The sequence below is a fragment of the Amphibalanus amphitrite genome, unplaced genomic scaffold (genome assembly GCF_019059575.1).
Source record: "Amphibalanus amphitrite isolate SeventyFive unplaced genomic scaffold, NRLGWU_Aamphi_draft 000447F_arrow, whole genome shotgun sequence".
NCBI lineage: Eukaryota > Metazoa > Arthropoda > Thecostraca > Balanomorpha > Balanidae > Amphibalanus > Amphibalanus amphitrite.
Window position 1 is genome coordinate 443,497 of NW_024881941.1, and position 22,429 is coordinate 465,925.

At 54.5% G+C, this 22,429-nt stretch overlaps 1 protein-coding gene across 1 annotated transcript in view; it reads right to left on the bottom strand.

Moving 5' to 3' along the window:
* Positions 1–335: 335 nt before the first annotated feature.
* The window catches only part of LOC122391645 (translation initiation factor IF-2-like), a gene marked incomplete at its 5' end in the record, with an annotated part of 72,479 nt that continues 50,385 nt past the window's right edge, over positions 336–22,429 (bottom strand). The window contains 6 exons of the mRNA XM_043385762.1: positions 336–2,003; positions 4,817–4,958; positions 7,676–7,785; positions 11,538–11,661; positions 18,372–18,500; positions 20,655–20,864. Coding sequence (XP_043241697.1) covers positions 1,417–2,003; positions 4,817–4,958; positions 7,676–7,785; positions 11,538–11,661; positions 18,372–18,500; positions 20,655–20,864 — 1,302 coding nt within the window. The remainder of the gene's footprint in view (positions 2,004–4,816; positions 4,959–7,675; positions 7,786–11,537; positions 11,662–18,371; positions 18,501–20,654; positions 20,865–22,429) is intronic.

Below are 22,429 nucleotides of genomic sequence, written 5' to 3' on the forward strand. Positions count from 1 at the left end.
TAGAAGAGCTACGCATTTACGCTCTGTCTGCCGTACCAGTCTGCACATACTCGTTGGAAGATTCTCGAGTTTCAGACACTGAAAATAATTCAGCTATCATAGAGTATACCCAAAGTCCACATCTAAAGTAACACATCTAGTCCACATCTAAAGTTAGTTAAGAATCAGCAGGTAACGAACTCGGAAAACTCTTCCGCGAATCACACTATACTTCGCTTTTGTTGCGGTCCTAAACCCAATTACTTCCGTTTGCCGTATCGCCCCGCCAACTTCTCCCGGCATTCGGAAGGAGCTGCTGGCCGACCCGAGCCGAGCCCCTGTACAAACAGACGAGCTGAGGGCCGCAGTCGTGTATTGGTTTCGGGCGGACGGTGGGCAGTGTGCGAGTACTCTCCAGCGGCAGCGGCGGCGGTGTGGCCGCACCTCACGGAGGTCAGCTCGGGGCGGCGGTGGGAGGTCGCCCAGCGTGACACGGGCGCACGGGAGTGCCCAGACACGGGCGTACGGGAGCGCCCAGACACGGGCGCACAGGAGCGCACAGACACGGGCGCACGGGAGCGCACAGACATGACACACGTGGCCCAGCCAGACGTGACACGAACGCACTACAACCCGACCAGTCTGCCTCGGACCAAGCTGGGGGGTGTTGTACTGTCTCGGAACCCATCACAGGTTCTACGGTTTATCGTCTCGGAACCCGCGTCACGGGTTCTCCGCCACCTCACATCACGCCAGCGTCACGCCGTCACACTGCGTTACACGGCGTCCACAGCCGCGTAACAGCGGTGGGCGGCGCCCACTCTGCACTAAGTACACACTGCACGAGCCACCGCGCGCGGCGGGCGGCCCTGCCTGCCGGTGACAGGCCATGCTCCGCGGCGCCGCGCACGGCGGCACTCCGGCACCGACAGCTCTCTATCCGCCGAGTGGCCGAGGGCCGCGCACACGTCAGTGCCGACAATGTCGCTAACTGACCGCCGGTGACGCCACGGACCGTGGTGACGGTACAATCACAATCAGCAGCACAGCCTGTCCTCAACCGGCGCCGCAGGGAGCGGGCCCGCGGCGCCGCGCAACCGCCTCAACGTGGCTCCGGCTTTATATACACATTCTGAAGCGTTAATAGAGGACCCAGTCCGGTTCGGGACGGCCTATTCTACTACAGACACACCGAAGAAAAACAGATTGAGTGGTTCATTGCGAACCAGGCAAACGAGACTAGTCGTGTTATCTCGTCAGTTGATCAAACTAATTGTACCTTTGGTGTTGATAAAATATGGCCTCCCTCTCACCGCCGCAGCCTTCCTTCCTCTCGTCAGCAATTTGTGCTCAGCTAAAACACGCCACGGACTCCTCAGAGCCCAAAGCCAGAGTGTCCCTGAGGCGCACCATCCCAGGCACCCGTACTATTCCACGCTAAAACTTGCACGCCAGTCGATTTTTGGGCGCCCGTCGGAAGAGGCGGGCGCGGCCGGCCGGCTTTTTGGGAGGCGCCGCGCCCGGCTGGTCGGCCGCGGCCGCCTGCCCCTCCGCGGCCGGCGTAGCGGCGGACGGACCGGCCCCGTTGGCGGCGGCCGGCGCGGCACCCCCGGCCGGCGCGGCGACCTTCTCCGGCCCGGCAGCCGCGGGCGCGGCCTCTCCGGTCACAGGCTTCTTCCGCCCGCCGCCGGCCGGTCCCGCCTCCGCCTTCTTGGGCGTGCCCTTCTTGGTCACCTGCATGGGCACGAAGCCGCCGTGTCGGCCGCCGTTCACGGCTGAGCGGCCGCCCTGGCCGGCCGGGGCGGGGGCGGGGGCGGAGTGGGTCGACTTCCTGGGCCGGCCGTGACTCTGGGCGGGGGCGGGGGCGGCAGAGTGCGGCTGTCTGCCGGCCGCCGCCGGCTGGCCGCCCGGGCCGCCGGCCGGCTGTCCCAGCATCTGCAGTAGGCTGTGCGTTATGTCCCCGGTGGCCGGCGGCGGCTGCGTGGCGCGCACTGGTGTGCGCAGCATGTTCAGGAAGTCGGCACCTGCCGGAGACAGCACCCGTCAGTCAGTCCGTCCCTGTCACCGGGCGGCGCGTCACTGAGACTTGGCCGCGCCGTCAGCGCCATTAGCCGGAGATCAGTCACCTGCGCCATAAATGTCACAGCGGCCACCTGCGCCGCGACAGCCGCCGGCCCGGATACGGCCAGACGTTAGCACAGTCACCGCCAGCTGGCTGGCTCGTTAGGACCGCACACGGTTAATTAAACTGCATTTGCTACCGTCCCGGCAGTCTGGAGAGCACCATTCACTCCACAGTCATAAAGCTGGGACCTAGGCACGACCAATTTGCAGTAACATAATTTGCACTCACGAAATAAGTAGTGTTCGAAGAGAAAGGTCAACCAGGTTTACTGCAATCGTTGGTGAGGCTTTGAGTAGCACATGATTGGCGGCTCCGGGTTCAACCACTTTAACCAGAAACGACTTATCGAAACAGTCCGTTGTTGGGGACAGTAATAGTTAGTAGGGCTATCGATTGCAGAACCATAGGTGCTCGTAAAAAAAAAACTTGAAACTTGATCTACAACTTACTTGGAGATTAGCCCACTTCAAATAAATTGCACGATGTGCGACCAACATTTATGGCTCATAGGTTATTGACCAGGCGAAACCTGTTAAGAAGATAAGGCATTGACCAAACATTTTTTCCTCTATTCTTAAAGACGCTCCAAAACCACAACTTAGAAGAATATTCGCCGGTCTCTCGTCATCTCTTAACCCGCGCCCCACTGGGGGGGGGGCTATTTATAGCCCCCCTCCCGTTTTTCTGCAATAACTTCCAAACCGCTTGACGAATCGACGCCAAACTTTCAGTACCTTCGGCTGCATCAATTTGACACCTTGTGTCAAAATTTGAACTTCGTAGCTACCATAGACCGGCCGGAAATGACGTCAGAGTGACGTCATGTTCGTCCGATTTCGACGCAAAACATTGAACCACGGCAATCGCTCCCAAGAGCTCAGTTTTTAAGCTAGATCCAATTTCTTTGCATGAAAGGACTCAGAATTGAACGCGCTATCAAACTGCTATCTCGGATTTTCAAAATGTTGAAAATTTCGAAAATTTTATATAAAAATATTCAAAATTTATATTTTTATGTTTTTTCAAAAAGTTTTTGACTTTTCGAAAAAAAACGGAATATATGTGACAGAACGCATGATAATGACTAACTCTAGCAAGTTTTAGCTAAATATCTTCAAAAATGGCCAAGTTATACGCATTATTGCAAAAAATTCACAATTATTAATTTTTCAAATCATTTTTTCAGTACGTATTTGACACCGTACACCAATATAAATGGTACCATTGTGTTCCTGAGCTCAAACTGCCTCCAATAGACACCTTTTTTGTTGAAAAATTTTAACTTCAAAATTTGACCTTTTTTGACCTGAAAATGACCTGACCGAAGCTAAATTCGACTCAAAATGACCTCGAATGACACAGACATCAAATTCGAAATCTATTGCCTAAATGGACCATAAAACATGTATCACGTGACCGACGCATGATATAATATTTTCGTGACCTGTGATGACCTGACCCTGACCTGAAAATCAAAGTACAAGTTTGGTACCCTCAAGGTATCTAGAGCATCTGTTGACGAGTGTGGAAACCAAAAATGAGCCTGATCTGACTTGTAAGACGGCGGCCAGAGCCCAAAATGTGAACAAGCCAAAGTGCTAATAATTTTTACTTTGACCTGACCTGTGACGTCATCGGTGACCTCGAGGTCAATGAAATTAGGTTTCGCTCGACAGTTTTTCCGGGGCTATCAGACGCCGTTTGAATTTTGACGATCGGCCCAGTAGTTTCGGAGTTAGGAGGGGGGGGGGGGCTATGAATAGCCCCCCCCCCCCCAGTAGGGCGTGTTATACACAGACCCCAGTGGGGCGCGGGTTAAAAGCCCGGCCACGAAAAGCACCAGTCCGGTTGATAAAACCGGCTGAGTCGTTAGCTCGCCGGCGGGGCTCGGCAGCCGGCGCGGGCCCCGCTGTTCCAGACGGGCCCCGCTGTCCCAGACACCGGGCAGACTCTCCGGCCGCGGTCGCCGCGTACCATCGCCGGTGTGTTTGGCCCGCGGCCGGCGACACTGCCGCAGCGGTCAGTGGCGCCGCCCACTGCTCTATGGTCGCATTGTCTGGTTTAGTTCATCAACTTTTTCACTTGACTATTGATAATGGACTATTGACTTTCCCACACGTCGGTCTTTCTGGCAAGTACTTGCGGTCGCATTTCATTGTAAGCTATCGTATAAAATGCAACCCATTTTATGCATGTCAAGCACAAGATGCGATCTACTGTGATATGACAACATGCTACTGAAGTGCCGACCACAACGCCCGCACACATCCGCAAGGAGCTCCTGCGAAGTGGATGCCACAAAAGCGTTGACATCAGACATGTGGAAGAGAATTGACCATTTTCTGGCCAATTTAACGCCTCGTGTTTTAGCAGAAGCGCAAGGCTGACTGCTTTGATCACAATAAATGCAGCACACCGATGCTGGGCGAATATCTGAGACACAGTCTCGTAGGAGACCCAATCAGCAATAACAGATTTTCAAGAACGCAGAGATCAAGAAGGCTGACAAATACTGACGGCGCAGGACTCAGCGCGGGCGCACGTGCAAGCACACGTGCGGTACTGATACATACCTACATCAGCTGAGAGCCAGCTCTCCGCACTACAATGTGGTTTGGTCGCCGGCCCATTTTGGTCAGTAGGGCGCCGAGTAGTTGCCGAGCTGACGCGGTCGCCGGTCAGTGTCCGCGTCTGAGCGCTGGGACTGCTCACCTGCGGCCGGTGGTTGCTGCTGCCGGCCCCCGCCGCCGCTCGGTCGGCCGCCCGCTGTTGCCGCTGTCACTGTAGTCGCTGCTGGTGGCTGGGTCGGGGACCCCAGCTCGCTCAGGGCAGCCGCCGCCGCCAGAGAGGCCGCCTGGACACAGCACACACAGGTCACGGTCAAAGGACGGCGCATTTCACGGTCACCCTACAGTACAGATAACAGTTAACAACGAGATCGCGGCCAAATCACAGAGAGCAATGCCTCCCTTTTGCCATTCTAGTCAACATTCCAAGCACATCAACGCTGCTCGGCATGTGAATAATAACAGGCGACACTGTTGCGTCATGACCATTTTTAGACATTGCCTTCAAGTACCGGCACAGTATAGTCCAACCAATCTTCATTTTCTTTCCTAACTAACTTTGGAAAATTCTTGCATCAGCCAGGAGCTCTCAGGAAAACTCGCCGGCCAATCAGTCATGCGCGCGGGGATGATGCACACAAATTATAATAACGAGGGTGGAGCAGTCCAAATAACGAGTGGATCAGTCCACATCACGAGTGGATCAGTCCACATAACGGAGCAGTCGACAGCAGACACCGAGGACCGATGGGGGCCGAAGGCGGTTGGTGGGCCGAAGGTTCAGTCAAACGCGATCAACATTTGATCAGGAGCTCGCAAATTGCTAATAGTCATGTCCCATTAATATCATACGGAGCTTCGCACTACTGAGCTCGTGTATTGCGTGAGTTGTGAAGAAAATGAAGGGATCAATGGCCCCAAAAATGGCGCACTACCCGAGACAAAACTAAGCGATAACGGTTGACTTGGTCCGTATCTGTGCTGGGTTCTCTATAGTCTGAAATAATTGATATGAAACTGCCAAAACGACTGCGAACTACAAAACACCACAAAATGTACATTGAACGTCATGAATAGCTTACAATAACGTACGTTCTACGAAGTGTGCTCGCTAAAGCAGCTTGTTATGGTGTTGACTGTTACGTGTTCTTGCCGTTGCTCGTCGTCAGGTTCACCTGCATCCATTTAATCACCTACGCAGAAGTGATATTTTTGTCGATGAAGTGCCATTTTTAATGTTCCTCAGGTAAATGACTAGGTATAACTCGCTTTTTTCGGGCTGGGTGTTAAGAGGTAAAAAATTGTTAGCCCGAAAAAAAACGATTTATAGTGATAAGCTTGTTGAACTATAAATGTAGTTTATTATTATATATAATATACCACGCTGTATTGTGTATAAAAAATGCAATGTTACAATATCATGTGTCAGTCAGTCGGTCAAACAGTCGCAGCTGGCCGCCGTCACACCATATTGCTGCTATCCTGTAACCCAGGCCGTCAGACATCCAGGACTGGCTGCCCGGCCCGTCTGATTACCTCCAGTAACATGATTCGGAGCAGAGGTGTATTCTTAGTCCGGTGGTGTTCAATTTTCATATATAATTTGAACAACAAGACACAACTGAGTTTGCAAATAATTTGAAACTTTTTGGAAAGGCCGAAAATGCCTCTGAGAGTATGTCGTCACTCTCAGAACTCAAGGACTTGCGATGTTTCACAACTAAGATTGAGAGAATCATTGACCAAACTCCCCCTCCCCCTAATGAGACAACAATAGGCAAAACTTTGAACGTCTGGGTAGCAAAACAGCACAACGCGACAACGGATCTCGCTCTATCGCGAACAGAGTCGCTGGTATATTCGGCCCACCCGCCGCCGACTGTCGGACCGTTTCGCGGCTCGGCGGCAGCCGCCAGCAGCCGGTCAAACCCACCAGTCGCTGCGGTACCCGTTCCAGCGTCCCCCGCCGCTGACCGACGCCCGGCCGAATCCTAACCGTCACGTCCGCGTCAAATGGCGCCGTCACCGGGCGCCGGTTACATAATCACCCCAGTCACATCCGTCAGCCGCCTCCGCGCGCCCGCACCCACAGACAGACACACCGAGACACGTGCTACACCGCGTCAGCACTCAGCATATCGCGCCCGCGCCCACAGACAGACACACCGAGACACGTGCTACACCGAGTCAGCATACTGGGCCCCACCGGCCAGACGGATCGTATATTGTGGTTAACGTTAACAAGATAAATGTAGTGCATGGTAAGGCCGACGATTGTGACATGTATTGTAAGGAAAGAAGAAATGACCTGGAAGAACACTGCCCAGGGGAAGGAAGCACTGACCTGGGCCCAATCTTACCAATGGCGTAAATAGGATTTGGCAGCACTGGCCGGAGTTAACGGCTCTGATGCAAAAATATCCCTTTTATTTACTCCCCTCTTATCTTGTCTAATGATTTTGATAGCGTGAATGATAATGAATGTTGCCTGAACGAATGAATAAGTAAATGTGGAATAGTTCTGAATGTTACCAAATGCCGTGAATGCGCATTCACGGCATTTGGTAAGATTGGACCCTGGTCCCGGCTGGGGGAGGGGTACTGATCTGGTCCCGGCTGGGGAAGGGAGGGGTACTGACCTGGTCCCGGCTGGGGAAGGGTAATACTGACCTGGTCCCGGCTGGGGGTACTGACCGGTCTCTGCTGGGGGAGGGACCACTGACCTGGTCCCGGCTGGGGGAGGGGTACTGATCTGGTCCCGGCTGGGAGGGGGAGGGACCACTGACCTGGTCGCGGCTGGGAGCACTGACCTGGTCCCGGCTGGGGAGGGGTTGGTACTGACCTGATCCCGGCTGGGAGGGGGAGGGACCACTGGCCTGGTCCCTGCTGGGGTCGGGGGGGGGGGGGTACTGGCCTGGTCCCGGCTGGGGTACTGACCTGGTCCCGGCTGGGAGGGGGCGGGGTACTGACCTGATCCCGGCTGGGAGGGGGAGGGACCACTGACCTGGTCCCGGCTGGGGGCGGTCCCGCCGCGGACAGACCGGCCGCTGGGCAGCACCACCGTGGCCACGAACGAGCCTCCGTCTGAGGCAACATACGTGTACCGAGGTACCCCTGAAAGCAGAGGACACAACTCACTACAGACAGAGTACACAGGGTCCGACACAACCCCCACCAACGAGCCTCCGTCTGACGCTAGGCAAAACTTTAGGCAAAACTTTGCCTAAAGTTTGAAACGGAGGACCCGCTGCACTTCGTGGCGGAGGCCGCCCCCGTGCCGCGCCTCAAGTCCGTGACCGGATGGAGAGACCGAGGGAGAGCGGTGTGGGACCGCGCCGGCGTGGAGCTACCCGTCGAGGCTCGCCTAGCCACGAGGCCGCCCCCGTGGACAGCGACGGAAAACGTGACGATCCGCCTGGACATCGGCCCGCTCCCGATCGGAGCGACCGCGTCGATGAGGCGAAGCGCTGCGGAGGCGTGCCTGGGAGCGCTCCCCCAGTGTGCGACGTGGGCCTGGACCGACGGGTCGGCGACCGGCGGAGTGACGAATGGCGGTGCCGGGGTCCTAATCGAACACCCAGACGGAACGACGGAAGCTCTGCGAGAGGCGGCGGGAAAAATATGCTCTAGCTACCGGGCTGAGATGGTGGCGCTGAAGACGGCAGTGCGACATCTCCTGGAGCACCCACCCCTCGAACAGGATATCATCATATGCTCCGACTCACAGGCGTCACTTGCGACGCTGAGAGGAGGACCAGCGGCCCAGACGTCCCCTCTAGGTGCCGCCATCTGGGAGCACATGGCGGCACTGGTGGCTGGCGGGGACCGTAGGGTCCACCTCCAATGGGTGCCGTCCCACTGTGAGCTGGAGGGAAATGAGCGGGTGGACGCTATCGCCAAGGAAGCCGCCGCCCTCCCACAGCAGGGAGTCCCGGTTGACGTCCGCACAGTGTACCGTGCGGCGTCCCGGATGGCCAGAAAGGAGGCGATCAGCAACTGGCCGGACGGCTGGTATAGGCGGCTGATGGACGGCCACCTACCCGCACCGCTGCCCAGCACTACTCCACGAGAGGTGGCGGTTGATGTGCACCAACTGCGCGCTGGTCACTGGTCGGGATCTGCGCAGTACCTGCATCGGATCGGCAGGAACCCCGGCCGGGACTGCGCGCAGTGCAACTCGCTGACGTGCCGGGCGGCCGGCTGCCGCTGCTGTGGCGAAGAGGAGGCAGACACGCCGGCACACATCCTGCTACGCTGCCCGGCACTGATGCGACTACGCCTACGACATCTAGGCAACATACACCCGAGCGAGGAGGAGGTCCGAGGCAGCGGCGTGGTGGCGGCCCTGGGGGCCGCCGCCAGGTACCTCCAGAGCCGAGAGGCTACGTAGCGACCGCTGCGTGGGGAAAAAACAACAACAACAACAGCCTCCGTCTGAGGCCATTAGCTGGTGTACCGAGGTACATATGTACATACCTACCCCTGAAAACAGTGCACACCGGTCGGATTACACACAACACCGCGAGTGCAATGCACACTGCATACTGCACAGGGGCCGACGACACCCTGTGGCAACACTGAACCAGAGGTGCCCCCGAGCATACGAACTCGTTCACCGACCGATCCCCGGTCTCTGTTTTCAGAGACAGAAACAGGTAAGGTAAGGAATAAAAGATGGCTAATAAACGTCATGTACAGGTCTCGCCGGTTTTAGCGGTAGGTTTTGCACTTAGAAAATTTAGTGTACTTCAGGCGATATCTTCGTCGTCTTAAGCTTTTAAGTGTTGAAGATGCGATCGACTTGTTGGGTAACAAGTCGGTCACGATCGTGTAAAATGACTTCATCGTAGATCGATTAGTTTCTCAGATATAAGCGGAAATGTAAAAATTCACAAACTACCGCTTAATCTCGCGAGAGCCATACCCACGCAGTGTGCATCTTTAAGTCGTATCATAAACACGAGTAAAAATATATTTGCCTGCGTTAAAGTCAAATAAAAATGAATAAATCTATATTATGAATAATGCTTTCATGCTGGCTCAATAAATAGAAATTCCAATGAAAACAACGAGACGAGCGTCCAAATCAGAAATGAACTTGTCATTCATGCAGACATCAAACATCAATTGTAGGTTTCATTAACGAACAATCGTTCATGAAAGACATGTCTGCCAACTGCTCATAACTAGAAGAAATTTCCGCTCAACAAAATATCCGGGTGCGCATTACTTCGCGTCGCATTTCGTCCAGGAACTGTGTTAGCACACAACGATAAACTGATCACTAATGGTATTCCAACGCTGCCATCTCGTGTGAATGCACCCTACTGAGGCGATAGACGATAGATGTAATCATTAGGAAGGCATGCCGTCACGCAGCTCGCAATGTTCACCTTCCTACGAACCGCACTGCCCGAGCCTCAGTCTGAGCGCTGGCAATGTCTGACTGCAACGCGCCGTGCGGAGACCGGCTATTGAGTTGAGCGCCACCCGCATACCAATTAGTGGGCGCACACCGGCGCCATTTACTGCAGCGGTGTGCGGACACGCTGTGCCTATTCACTGCCGCGGTGTATAAGTATACGGACACAGCCGGCCGTCAGGAGCAGTCCGGGCAGACAGGGGGGAGGGGGAGGGGAGCCGGGCCGGCGCGATCCGAGTCCCGTCCCTCTCCTGGCAGCGGTATCGCTCCCCTCCGTCTTCTGTCGGCCATCGATCACGGCACCACTCTCGGCGACTGCCGGCCGGCCGTCCCGGGCATCCACCTATCAACACCCCCGCGGATCACCCTCCGTCCCGGCCGCCCGAACCCCTATCAACACCCCCGACTGTCGCCGACCGGTCGAGTGCCGTTCGGTGTCGGGATTCTATATCAGCATACTGCCACATTGCTGGCGCTTCTCGGCTTCTTATTGAAGAAATTTACGTGGGGTCTGTTGATAAACAATGAGAGACCGCAAAACGCTAGCAAGTAGCTTCCATAAATGACAGAACCGGCAGCATGCAGCCGGCTCTAGCGAACAGTGGCGACAGAACAGTGGTCCGTTCCAACACATCTAGCCTGTGTTCGGCATCCGGAAAATGAGGGCTAATTTTCCGGGATCACCGGTAGCATTCGGAGTTTTAGGCTCACACCCTGCACCACGGATATGACAACGAGTAATAGAACCATTAGGGAAACAATAGCAATCTAAAACGTGACTTATTGCATCGATGGTCCCTGCAATACCAAATAATGACCGGTGGTCCCGGAAAATTATCCCTCATTTTCCAGATGCCGAACGCACGCCTAATCTGGAACCGAGCTCCCACCTGACGGTCGTGTCTTCGTCCCCCAGTTACCGGCGCTACCACCTACAGCTGATGATGGTGATGGATTGGGGTTTTTGGGCGCCCGGACTTGGGACTGCAGCTGACCAGCGGGCCCCGCGCCCCTGTGTAATCTCACACCTAGCGGGCCACCCGCTCTGATCACCCCCCCCCCCTCCACCTGTCCGGCGGCCACCCCCCCCCCCCCCCCACCTGTCCGGCGGCCACCCGCTCTGTGAACCCCCCCCCCACACACACACCTGTCCGACGGCCACCCGCTCTGATCACCCCCCCCCCCCACCTGTCCGGCGGCCACCCGCTCTGATCACCCCCCCCCCACCTGTCCGGCGGCCACCCGCTCTAATCACCCCCCACCTGTCCGGCGGCCACCCGCTCTAATCACCCCCCACCTGTCCGGCAGCCACCCGCTCTGATCACCCCCACCTGTCCGGCGGCCACCCGCTCTGATCACCCCCCCCCCCCCCCTGTCCGGCGGCCACCCGCTCTGCTCACCCCCACCTGTCCGGCGGCCACCCGCACTGATCACCCCCACCTACCGCCGTCCGTGTTCTGCAGCAGCCGCAGCAGACGGTCACAGGAGTCGAGCTGCTGGGCGGGGCGGACCGGCTGGGCCGGGGCCGGGGTCGGCCGGACGGGGTGCGCCGGGGCCTCAGCGGGCGGCTGTAACACACAGACACAGCCGTCACCACTCACCCAGTCTACACCCGCACAGACGTCAGCCGCGCCGCCTGAGCTGCGGGCACACAGAGTGGTCAGTGCAGCGGTTCGGATTGGAGATGTAGCAGCGAGGATTGACACGGGGCAATAATGTTTGCTTTCGTTAACTGCGATATACCTTTGAACCAACAAAATGAGAGAGGCGAAAGAAACAAATGTGAAGACGACTGTGGAATCTTTCCTCATGTTATGTTATGACGTTTGTAGAGGAAAGCGTTACACTAAAAAAGTTTATTTGAAACCGAAAACAATGCATATTTATGAGCCCATAAAAATTAACCCTCGCATGTGTAGGGGGGGGGGGTCGGATGGACCCCCCCCCATGGTTTTTCGCGAATAACTCGCGTAAAAAGCGGCCGATCGCGACGAAATTTTCAGTACCCTCGCATTGATCAATTTTACACCTACCCTGAAAATTTCATGACCCTGACCCAAATGACCTTTGACCTGTGACCTCTTTTCCGAGACCATGTTTGGCCGGAATCGCGATTTCGCGTATGTCGGCTCGCACTAGCCGCGTGTTTGCAAGCTTTTCGTGGTTTCAAACGTTCAAACATGTTATTTGATGTTACTCCCGTGTGTGTGTCAAGGTCACCTGAAGGTCAGGTCAGGTCATTGACCTTTGGTGACCTCGGGTGACCTCGGGTCACTTTTTCGAGTTTTACATGTTTCTAGGCTAGTTTTTGGAGCTGAATTCGAATTTAGCAACCATTTGAACATTCACGAAGTAGTTTTGGTGACTTCGTAACATGTTACGAAGCTGTCAGAGGGTGTTGACACGTACTACGAATACCCGTCACGACGCCTACTGGTTGACCTGACCTGACCTGACCCGACCTGGTCTAAATGCTTCAAGACATCATCTGTGATCAAAACTAACACGATATTCGTGATCAGCACCCCGAAAAACCCCTTAGCAGCCACACTTTACGACTTTCTAACAGGTCCCGATTTTCCCGACTTTGGGTCATTGACCTGACCTGGAAGGTCAACCAATGACCCAGGACCTTAAAATTGGGTATCATCGGCTTCCTCTCGTCACGGGCAACACGCTCGTTTTTTCCGCGTTGCTCTAGCTCGATCAGGGGCCAAACGGCAAGGGGGGGGGGTCCAACCGACCCCCCCCCCTACACATTAGAAGCTGGCAAACGCCGCACACATGCGAGGGTTAAATTCAACACATACTCTACAGTCTACATACCCGGCCCGGCCGGTACCGGTCTATAATTCAACATGATCCGCTGATGCAATAAAAAAATCAATAGCGCTCCACAACATCCACCTAACCATAAAGATCTTATAGATACATATGATCCAAACTTCCGAAAAACAGTGTAAGTGATTCAGTCGCCTCAGGAGCGTCACAGCTGTTGCATCAACTGCAAGTCACCAATCAATTATGTCGCACCCTGAGTGGGCCAATAAAAATAACGAGCAAAAAAGGTGGAAAAACAAACCTGGAACAAAACCGGCTGGTGTAAACATACACGATGATATGAGCAATCAATGTCACAACATCGCACCGATCAGAGCGTTCTGATCAGCCATACGATCGAAGAGATCAGACCAGCTCTAGGTCCCAACTCCCAAGGTTCGGCGCCCCCGAGTCAGTCGCGTCAGCCCAGTGTCACCGGCATACGGCCACAGACTCTGAAGGTTTGCACTTTGCACTGCCATCCTCAGTCCTCACAGTTCACCGGACATGACCGGATGACGTTTGCGTCACGCATCATTCCGGTCTCCTGCACCGGTGACAGTCACGAGCAGGTGGAAGTGGGACAGCACTCGGAGAGTGATACGACGAGCGACGGCCGAGATCGTCTGAGAGGGACGACAGCCACCCGCCCCCTCAGGCAGCTCGGCCAAGCATGAGGAGACTCACCGACGCGGGGACCGGAAGCTTGCCACTTCCGCCCGCCAGGTGTGTCGACAGGCGGACAGCGGACGGTGACTCGAACGTAAGACGGACGTCTGAAGACGCGGGTCCATCACATCTCTGCTTCACTCCAACAGTCAGTCTCGGAAGGAGACGCGCTCCAGCGTCTGAGGTCTCTTCGCCGCCAGTCCGGATGTCGCGATACAATTTATTAACCGTTAGCCAGCAGTTACTCCGGACAATTGAGCAATTTACCATCTCCCAAAGACAGCTCGACAAAGCCGGCGCGCCGTGCACGGTCAGCCTGCTCCAGTGAGTAAATTCCGACATTGTGCGTGGCGATCCATTCTCCAGCTCGGACCCATTCAGCGGCTGCGGTCTGATCCTGGCCTTTGAGCCACCTTCATCACCGGCGGCGCGGCGGTTATGGCGCACCCGCCGCGAGCACCGACCTCTGACAAACGCCCACGGCCGCCGCGCTGAGCGCCACCGGCGACACGGGCCCTCCGAGCGCCGCCCGCGCGCCGGCTACCCTGTCAAAGGCACCGGCGCGGCGGGTTTCACCTGTCCTGACACAGAGCTGATTAACCGGAGCCGCCCGGCCACAGCCTGTGTGGAGTTGGGCACCGATGCGAACCAGCCGGAGGCACAGAGAGCGAAAACACGAACCCGGTACCGCAGGCGGATCATAAACAGTATCCGATTTAATTCAACGAGAACACCAGCATCAGGGCTTCTAATGACAGCGAAACACCATCCCATTCAAGGCTATTGGATAACGAGCCAAAACCAGCTGTACCTTTCTAGTCATTTGTTGTCCAGTGTCTGTAGGTAATTGATGTCACCAATCATCCGGAATTTCAACGGTCTCAATGACAGACGGCGCAGCACAGCAGACTACAGTCTCGGGTACCCAGAGAAGGTAAGGATAAGAGTAGGATAGAACGCTTGCATTTTTTTTTCAACCTTCCGGGGAAGTTGTCAAACATTTCAGGCACACTAAATTCCACCGACTCATTAAATTCCCAGCGGGACATTGATCGAATGTGATGAGGTTATACGCAAATGTTCCGAGATATGATTTACTGTCACAGCTAAGCTCTGTCTAGCCCGTCTGGGTCTGGATCTCGGGGAGGCGGACTGGCTGGTTCCTGGGCCGCGGCAGGCAGCGGGGCAAGTCGGGCGACGCTGGAAGACGGCGGAGTTGCGCACATGACACAATAACCTGTTAGGTAGCGGGGCCGCAGAAATGCTGCGTCTGCTGTTAGCTTATAGTGCCCCATTACCGAAGCCACCGGTAGAGCATTGTTCATCATAACAATGGTAAGCTTCTGAGTGAAACATTCCAGATCGGCCTTGACGTGATACCGCTGAGAGGGAAACTGACAAGGCAGCTATAAGGCAAGGCAGCTCTATAATCTCTTCCTGGATTTCAGGAATCAGAACTCCCCTATTTCGTTCTAAGTCATCATTGATATACAAACTGACTCGGGGTTCGCTGCTCATATACTTGTTCACGAGCCATTCGGGAGCACGGTTTGCTTGTTTGTTTCTTTGATAGTAAACAAAATTCGTTCATTCAAGGTCATCTGTTCGCAAACAATGCTCTGATCACGAACCGTTCATGAGCGTTCATGAGTGACCATGAACAAGCCATCATTTCTTATATCCTTCGCGTCATTATTTCCATACAGTGACATACACGTTGTCATCAAGACTGAATTCTTATCGCCTTCCCTAAATCCTCGTAAAATGCACCGCGCAGCAATAGCAGCACCTTTATCCTTCGAGGCGGCTAGGAAATCCTCTCTAAAACGCGACCGATCGTGCCCGGATCCCGGGCGAAATCCGGCCCATAACGCGTTCGAAGGCCCCGTTACCGCCGGTAGTCAGGCTCATTGCGTTCAATCAGCTATTCAAACTGAATGGAACTCAAAGGACTACTGCACAACACTGTTCTATGGAGGAGGAATTGTGAAGGGGTTTCCCACGTAGCGGACAAAATTATGAACAACGAAACGCAACAGTAAAACGGACCTGGGGGTCGAACCGTGAACGAACACACATACCAAGTTTGTATTGCATCACTGCCGGTACGCCTATATTTTGACTAGGTACACCGCCACTAACTTTAAAGGTGAGCCCTCCGTCAGCCCGCGACACACGGCTTCTTAAGTTGGCGCGAGCGAAAATAAAAAGGGATGCTACGGAACTCCCAGCGTAAGAAAAGAAGCAGACTGGAAAAGCAAAGCAATATGGGATTGTTTTGTGTAGGAAAGCAGCAATGTTTCAAAGTGTCCATGACAGGTGATCATCAGAAATTCATTGAGGGGTAATGCTGATGATTTGGGTTCAACGGCACCGTGAACAGCAGCTGAATGTCAACAATGTCCATTTCTCCATTTTAAGGCCATGCTTCGACATGGTAACGCCCAGAAAGAGACAGTGACAGCATCATTGAAATGGACCAACCGACGAGTCCCCCATAGTCCACTAGACACAATTATGTAAATTCTCAGGAAAAACGATATGAGCATTTCCAACTTGTTTGTCTCATACGAATAGGAGCAAGCTAAAGGTATCACCACGTGAAGACTTAACAAAATACTTAGACTATATTTTTGAAGAAGCTCTCTTACATTGGCAAGAAAAGACCAAATTACCATTACCATTTGCAAATCGTAGCTGTTATTTATCGCAAACGTTTGCAACTATAACATCGCTTGGAAACTAGACGCAGAGACACGCAAAAACAACACCTCAGTCACTTCACTTCAAGTGCACGAGATTGGGACGTATCTGCCATATGCAAGTCATTTAAATGCAAGCCACCATTTCGCACTGTTTGCGAAGAACTTAAAAGGATCGGTGCTCAAACAATCAGGGGGAGTGCAGGTTAGAGTTAGCAAGCTCTCGTGAAATGGATGTTGCGCATTCAGTAACCCGAGTCTTTCTCGACCCTATTATACGTGTCGGTCTTGCGATATTCTTTGTATTTCAAGACACCGACGTTCGGTGGGAATAAAGCCAATAAGCCACGCAGTGGACCATTTTCCTTTCTTGGAGAGAGCTGCCCACGTCCAATGTCAGCATCACGCCAACAGAATCGGGCACGAACCACCACCAGGTCCCCCTGGACCACCGTGCGCGCGGGGGGGGAGACAGGCGGCCGAGAGGGGCACGCACCGTTCGGCGCCCCCCTGGACCGCCGTCTGATAGGCAGGGGAAAGCGACTGAGAGAGGCGCGAATCGTGGTCGCTTCCCTCCAGACCACACCATCCGGGACAGAGCAGCGGCCGATGGTCTCCGATGGAAGCCATGAACCCCCAACAAACAAACAAACAAACAGGGTCTCCGATGCGCGCGGCTGCGCTGAGCCGAGTACTGATGACCTCGCGTATGAGCACGGCAAGCCACGTCACTGGTCAACAGGATATCAGCGCAGCCGGCGCGACGTCGGCGTGCCGTGCAGACAAAAATACTTCATAGGAGAAAAACTGCTGTTTGACCAACAGTCGTAATCAACCCAAATATTGAGACACGCAGCAGCAAGTCGCTGGCATACAAAAACTCTAGGTCTATGTTATGAAGGTCGGGGCCGTTCTATTTGCGCGACTTCCTACTAGCTCCTCATCCAATATCGTCTTCAAAAGGCCGTCGCGCGCTGTTTGTTTTATGCCGGATACGGACCGGACAAATATCGGCAAATGCTACACGGCTATACTCGAGTCTCCGGCACTGCAAGTCATGAGTATGACCGCCCGTTAGCACTCGCCAGCTTCTAACTGGATGGACGAACGACCTGGGCCAGCCGCACATTAGAGTAGGAACGACGTGAGCTAGTCACTAACTACATACAGGGGAGGCCTGAGTCAGTTACCCACTGGGTGTACACAGTACATACGGGCGTAGAGATGCGGCCGACCGTGAATTGGCCGCAATGACTCAATCACATTCGAATAACAATTCAGTTGTTTCCTGGCTCACAATACTCACAATACGGGAATAGGCTCGTAATCCTATTCCCGCGTTCATTTACAGCTCAGTCTGATTATAAGCGCAGTATGCCGACAGATCGGATCATTCCCAGAATCAGCTCTGCAGCGCTGCAGCCCCATCCCACCCGACAAGCAGCGGCGGCATAACTGGATTCCACCACCCAGCCCGGTTCAAAGGTGTTCGGCAGAGGTCACGGGGTGTCGCCCCGACGCCTGGGCGCGACGGCTTCTGCGTCAGCCCAGCTTCCACACAAACCTAGGTGCAATAACGTCCCGAAATTGGCTGTTAGTCAAGAACTTTGCCGCCAAATTGCTTCGTTTCGCCCAGTAAGCGCAGTATTTATGTGGTGGGGGTCGGGCTCGGCTGACTGAAATGGCTGTATTGATTGTTATATCACAGTCGGCGGCTGTGACACCCGGTAAAGTCTAGGACAGCGCTGTACTGCGATACCACCTTTGGCCGTGCCTTCTATTAAACCCGCGGGGCTCATACGCGTGACATATGGGGAGTCTATATCGGGGAGGGATAAGGCCATGATGGCTTATGCCTCGATTAACAGATCCGGGATATTTGAACGGAACTGAAGGGCAACTTTTTCAACAGCTTATATTGCAAGATTTTCCTTGGCGGATGTCAATGATTCCAGTCATAAATAAGGACGCTCCTTCATCAGAATTATGAGTTATGCAGCACGATTTGTGGGTCAAAACATGTACATTATTTCATTCCACTCATCTTTCCATCTCCCTCTTTCTCGCTCTCCCTGCCCATCTCTCACCTGAGCAGCCGCGTCGCGCCCGGTCCGGCCGTCGCTGGCCGGTGCAGCGGGCAGCGGGGCTGACAGAGAGGAGGGCACGGGCACGGGCAGCAGGCCAGCCGGCAGCGGCCCCGCCGACACCGGCACCACCTGTCAGCAGAGAGCAGCACCGGCTGTCAGCGGAGATTTGTCATCAGAGACACACGTTAACGGCTGTCTTACGACAGAATCTAACAGATCCAGCTCAAAGCCCGTCAACTCGTGGACGTAGGACTCTACCGAAAATGAACAACAGACAAACGTCGCAGCTCGCGTCAGTCCATTCTTCACGCGAGTACCTATTGAGGATCAGAAGAAGCCACAACGAGGCGCCTCCTACGGCGGACGTATAACCGTTGAAAATAATCCTGCATCGCTGTATGGAAGACTTCGGCGTAATGTATGCAGCGGCGTGTGTGACACGAGTGTTCATGTGGAGAAAAAGAAGAGCGAGAGCCGAGAGGAGATAAAAGAGAGACGAGAGATTTAACGGAAAAGAGAGAAAGAACAAGACCGCATTATTGACAGTCTCTTTATTGGTTTACGAACAAAAGGAAAATGTCCAGGGAGTATATAAGTATCCAGAAAGTGAGACGGCGCGTCACCGGCAGCCGACACCTGTGAGCGTCAGTGGCGCGTGTCATACCCGAGCGGAGGGCACACGTGCGGCACATGCACGGAGCAAATCAAATCCACCGGCCGGCCGTTACATAAACAGCGCTATATCGGTGTGGGGATCAGAGGCGGCGGCAGGCCGGTGTGCCGGATACATCACACGGCTCGGTGGCACCCCTTCAGACGACCGCGCGCTGTCACAGTCCCCACACCGGCGGTGACACGGCCGTCCACCGAGGCCAGGCACGGTGGTCGCAGCTCGCTGTCACGTGAAAGGCTTTATATAATATCTTTAAATGGGTTGTGTCTTATGAACTTTTCATGGCTGAGAGAAGTGCGTCCTAATTATGTAAGAATCAGAGGCAGATGCTCTCCCTTTTGCCACCTCAGCTCCGGCATGGCTCCGGTAGGCGCTAAACAGGGCAGTCGAGGACAGGGTACACCACGGCTAACCATACCGCGCCCAAATGGTCAGCTGAAGGGTTAGCCGCGTATAACCCTAGTTATGTAACCATAGATTAAGTTGTAGTACTACAGTGTTAGATATAGAGCAGTCTATGTGTACAGTTATATTCAAACCAGAACTTTGACAAGAAAATCAGCTTACCATAATAAAGCAATAAAAACAGGTCAAGAAATAAATATATTAAATGTAATTACAATATTAGGAACCAATGTAATTTAACGTTTCTGCTCTCCGAGTATGGCTGGAGTCGTTATCAATGTGAGGATGGAAAGTGTGTTGCCAGGAACATGTTGCCCGGAGGTCAGCCTGGCCACCATAATCAGATAATGCGTCGGCGGTAACCATCCTGTCTCATTCCTTACATAGCACACGGGCGCCCTGTATCTGGGAGTCATGGATCGGAGCAGAACTGACACACACACACACAGAGTAACTCAGAAACTAATGGACGGTAGAAAATCAACCATTTGAACGGACAAAGACCGATTTCCATGCTTCAGGTCACTGGACAAATTGTCAAAGGTTAGACGACATTTGGTAATTGCTTTTCTACAATGCATTAGTATTTGCCCTTATAGAGCAAATATATCGTTTACAGTTGACTGGGCACCTCGTGGGCGGTACTACACAGACCATATCAATATTACGGTGCGCTGCGCGTCAGAGTTCCAGGCCAGAGTTCTAGCATTGGACGTCACAGAGCCGATAACAATAGAGTGAGGCATAAAACTACAGACATGACGGTAAACACTAAACAGCTCAGATTAGTGCAGTCGGAGACACAGCAAACGAATTTAAATAATCCAGAGTGCAGCAGATAAAGCTAGTCTGAAACGAACACACAGATCCCGCTTTTAAACCACGCTATTGGCAGTTTCAAAAGAAAAAGCAGAACATCATTCAGCTAAGTCACTGCCTATTAATTCAGAAATGGAGCGAAATCACGAGAGCATCCCTGGAGGGAGCGCCATATATTCAGCCAGACATTTGGATAACATTGGACGAAACTATACCAAGTTCGCGAACTTCAGCGGGATGGCCTGTGAAAGTAATGGCTCTATTTTGTTGACTAGTCTAGTTGGCCCGAACCAACCGCCCGCGGGCGCGTGCTCTGAAGGACCTACTTCTGAACTACTCTGAGAGAGCCAGTCTAGTCCGCGGGTCCCCCGGGGGCGTCTCCTCACCTGCCGGGCGGGCGCCACGTGCCCGACCTGCGGAGTCTGTCCCAGCGAGACGGCGGCGCCGGCCGGCGCGGCCGCCGCCCGCTGCAGATCCTGCCAGATGTCCGTAAAAGTGTCCCCGCAGCTCGGCATCGGAGGCATCGGCGGCATCGGGGGCATGGGCGGCGTGGCCGGCTGGCGAGCGAGGTGCGCCAGCCGACCGGAGCCCGCCACCTGCAGACAGAGACCCAGGAGGGGTGTCAGGGACGAGGAGCGAGTTTATGGGACGGCGGACCGCGTATATGGGACGGCGGACCGAGTATATGGGACGGAGGATCCAGTGTCGCGGAGGAGGACCGAGTATCGGTGAGCGGCAGACAAGGACTCACATCCGGACAGCAGCGGCACGCGGTCATCAGCGGTCACGAGAGCACATACGCCAGAAACGATCATATTCCTGGCGCACCGGCAGCCAGGAGTACCGACGGAGCTGAAGTCACGGACAGACAAGGACATACATTCCGGCATATCCGCCGACACGGGGTCACGGACAGATAATCTTGGTCACGGACACACGGAAAGGTACGGGGCAGGGCCGGTGGACGGGCGCACTACAAGGCACTCCGTCGCCTAGTAGCCAATTCGCCAACAGACAAGCAGCTACAAAGCTAACTATAGCCTGTCATAATTGAACGGCGAAACACGGCGCAAAACATCGCCTGTTAAACTTTGGGCGTTCAAAGGCATCGGGCGCAGCGCGGCGCTGTCGAATCCAGCGCTGTCCCAGCCTGCATTACAGTCAGGTCAGATTGCTGTCACCGCTGTCGCGCGGCCCTGTCAGCGCTGTCACCTAAACTGGCGCACTGTCCTGCCATCCCTGTCATAGCCAACGGCATGTGTCATCGTTTGAACCGTAAATTTCGCACCGGCTGCTGTCATCACACATGTCGACGATTATTATCACAAGCGTTATATAAGCGGCTTCAGTATACCTACTTGCAGCGACGCTGTGCGGTATGTCCGCATCCCTACTCTAGGCATGGGATGGAGAAACTGCGCAGCAGAAAAAGCAGGGCGATAGTCGCCCCCCCCCCTCCTCGGCAAGTCACAGGTCAATGGCAACTTAGCGGCCCCCCGGCTAAGAGGCGTTGGGCGAGGGCAGACAGATGCCGGAGAGAGCGAGGGAGAGGGAGGGAGGGTGGGAGGGAGAGAGATAAGCGGAGCGGGCGGGCTGGGGCGGGAGGCACGAGGGGAGCGCGGGATATAGGACAGTCAGAGACGAGCCAGCGAAGGGGACGGACCATCGGTCATGGTCTCAACAATTTTTTGGCTTCTCTCGTTGTGTGACACTCGGAGTGACGGAGAGGCTATGAATAGTGACGGCGAAAGAGGGAGTGGTGGCATGGTACTCAGAAGGGCGGTGCCTTGCGACTCAGCGCAGCGCAGGAGCTGGGAGGCAGAGAACCAACCGCCTGTGACGACTCATGACGCGAGGTTTGTCAGTAGATGCCACTGACTACAGGTAAGCGAAGGGCCGAGTTCGCTGTTGTGTAACTGGCCGGGTGCCGCGACAGATTGATGGGCGCAGTAACCTGCGCTCTCGAGAGCAGGGATGCTTTGTGGGCAGACCGCGAAGGCGCCACTTTCCAGCTCTTGGGAGCTTATTGTCATGGCTGTCAGCTGTCGATGTATAATCAGCGGGTAGACAGATTCGCGCGACTTGCGTCATTGCGGAGTCACGCGCTGTCTAATCTGGATGGTGTTGTCCGACATCTCGTGCTACAAATCGAATAGGCTGG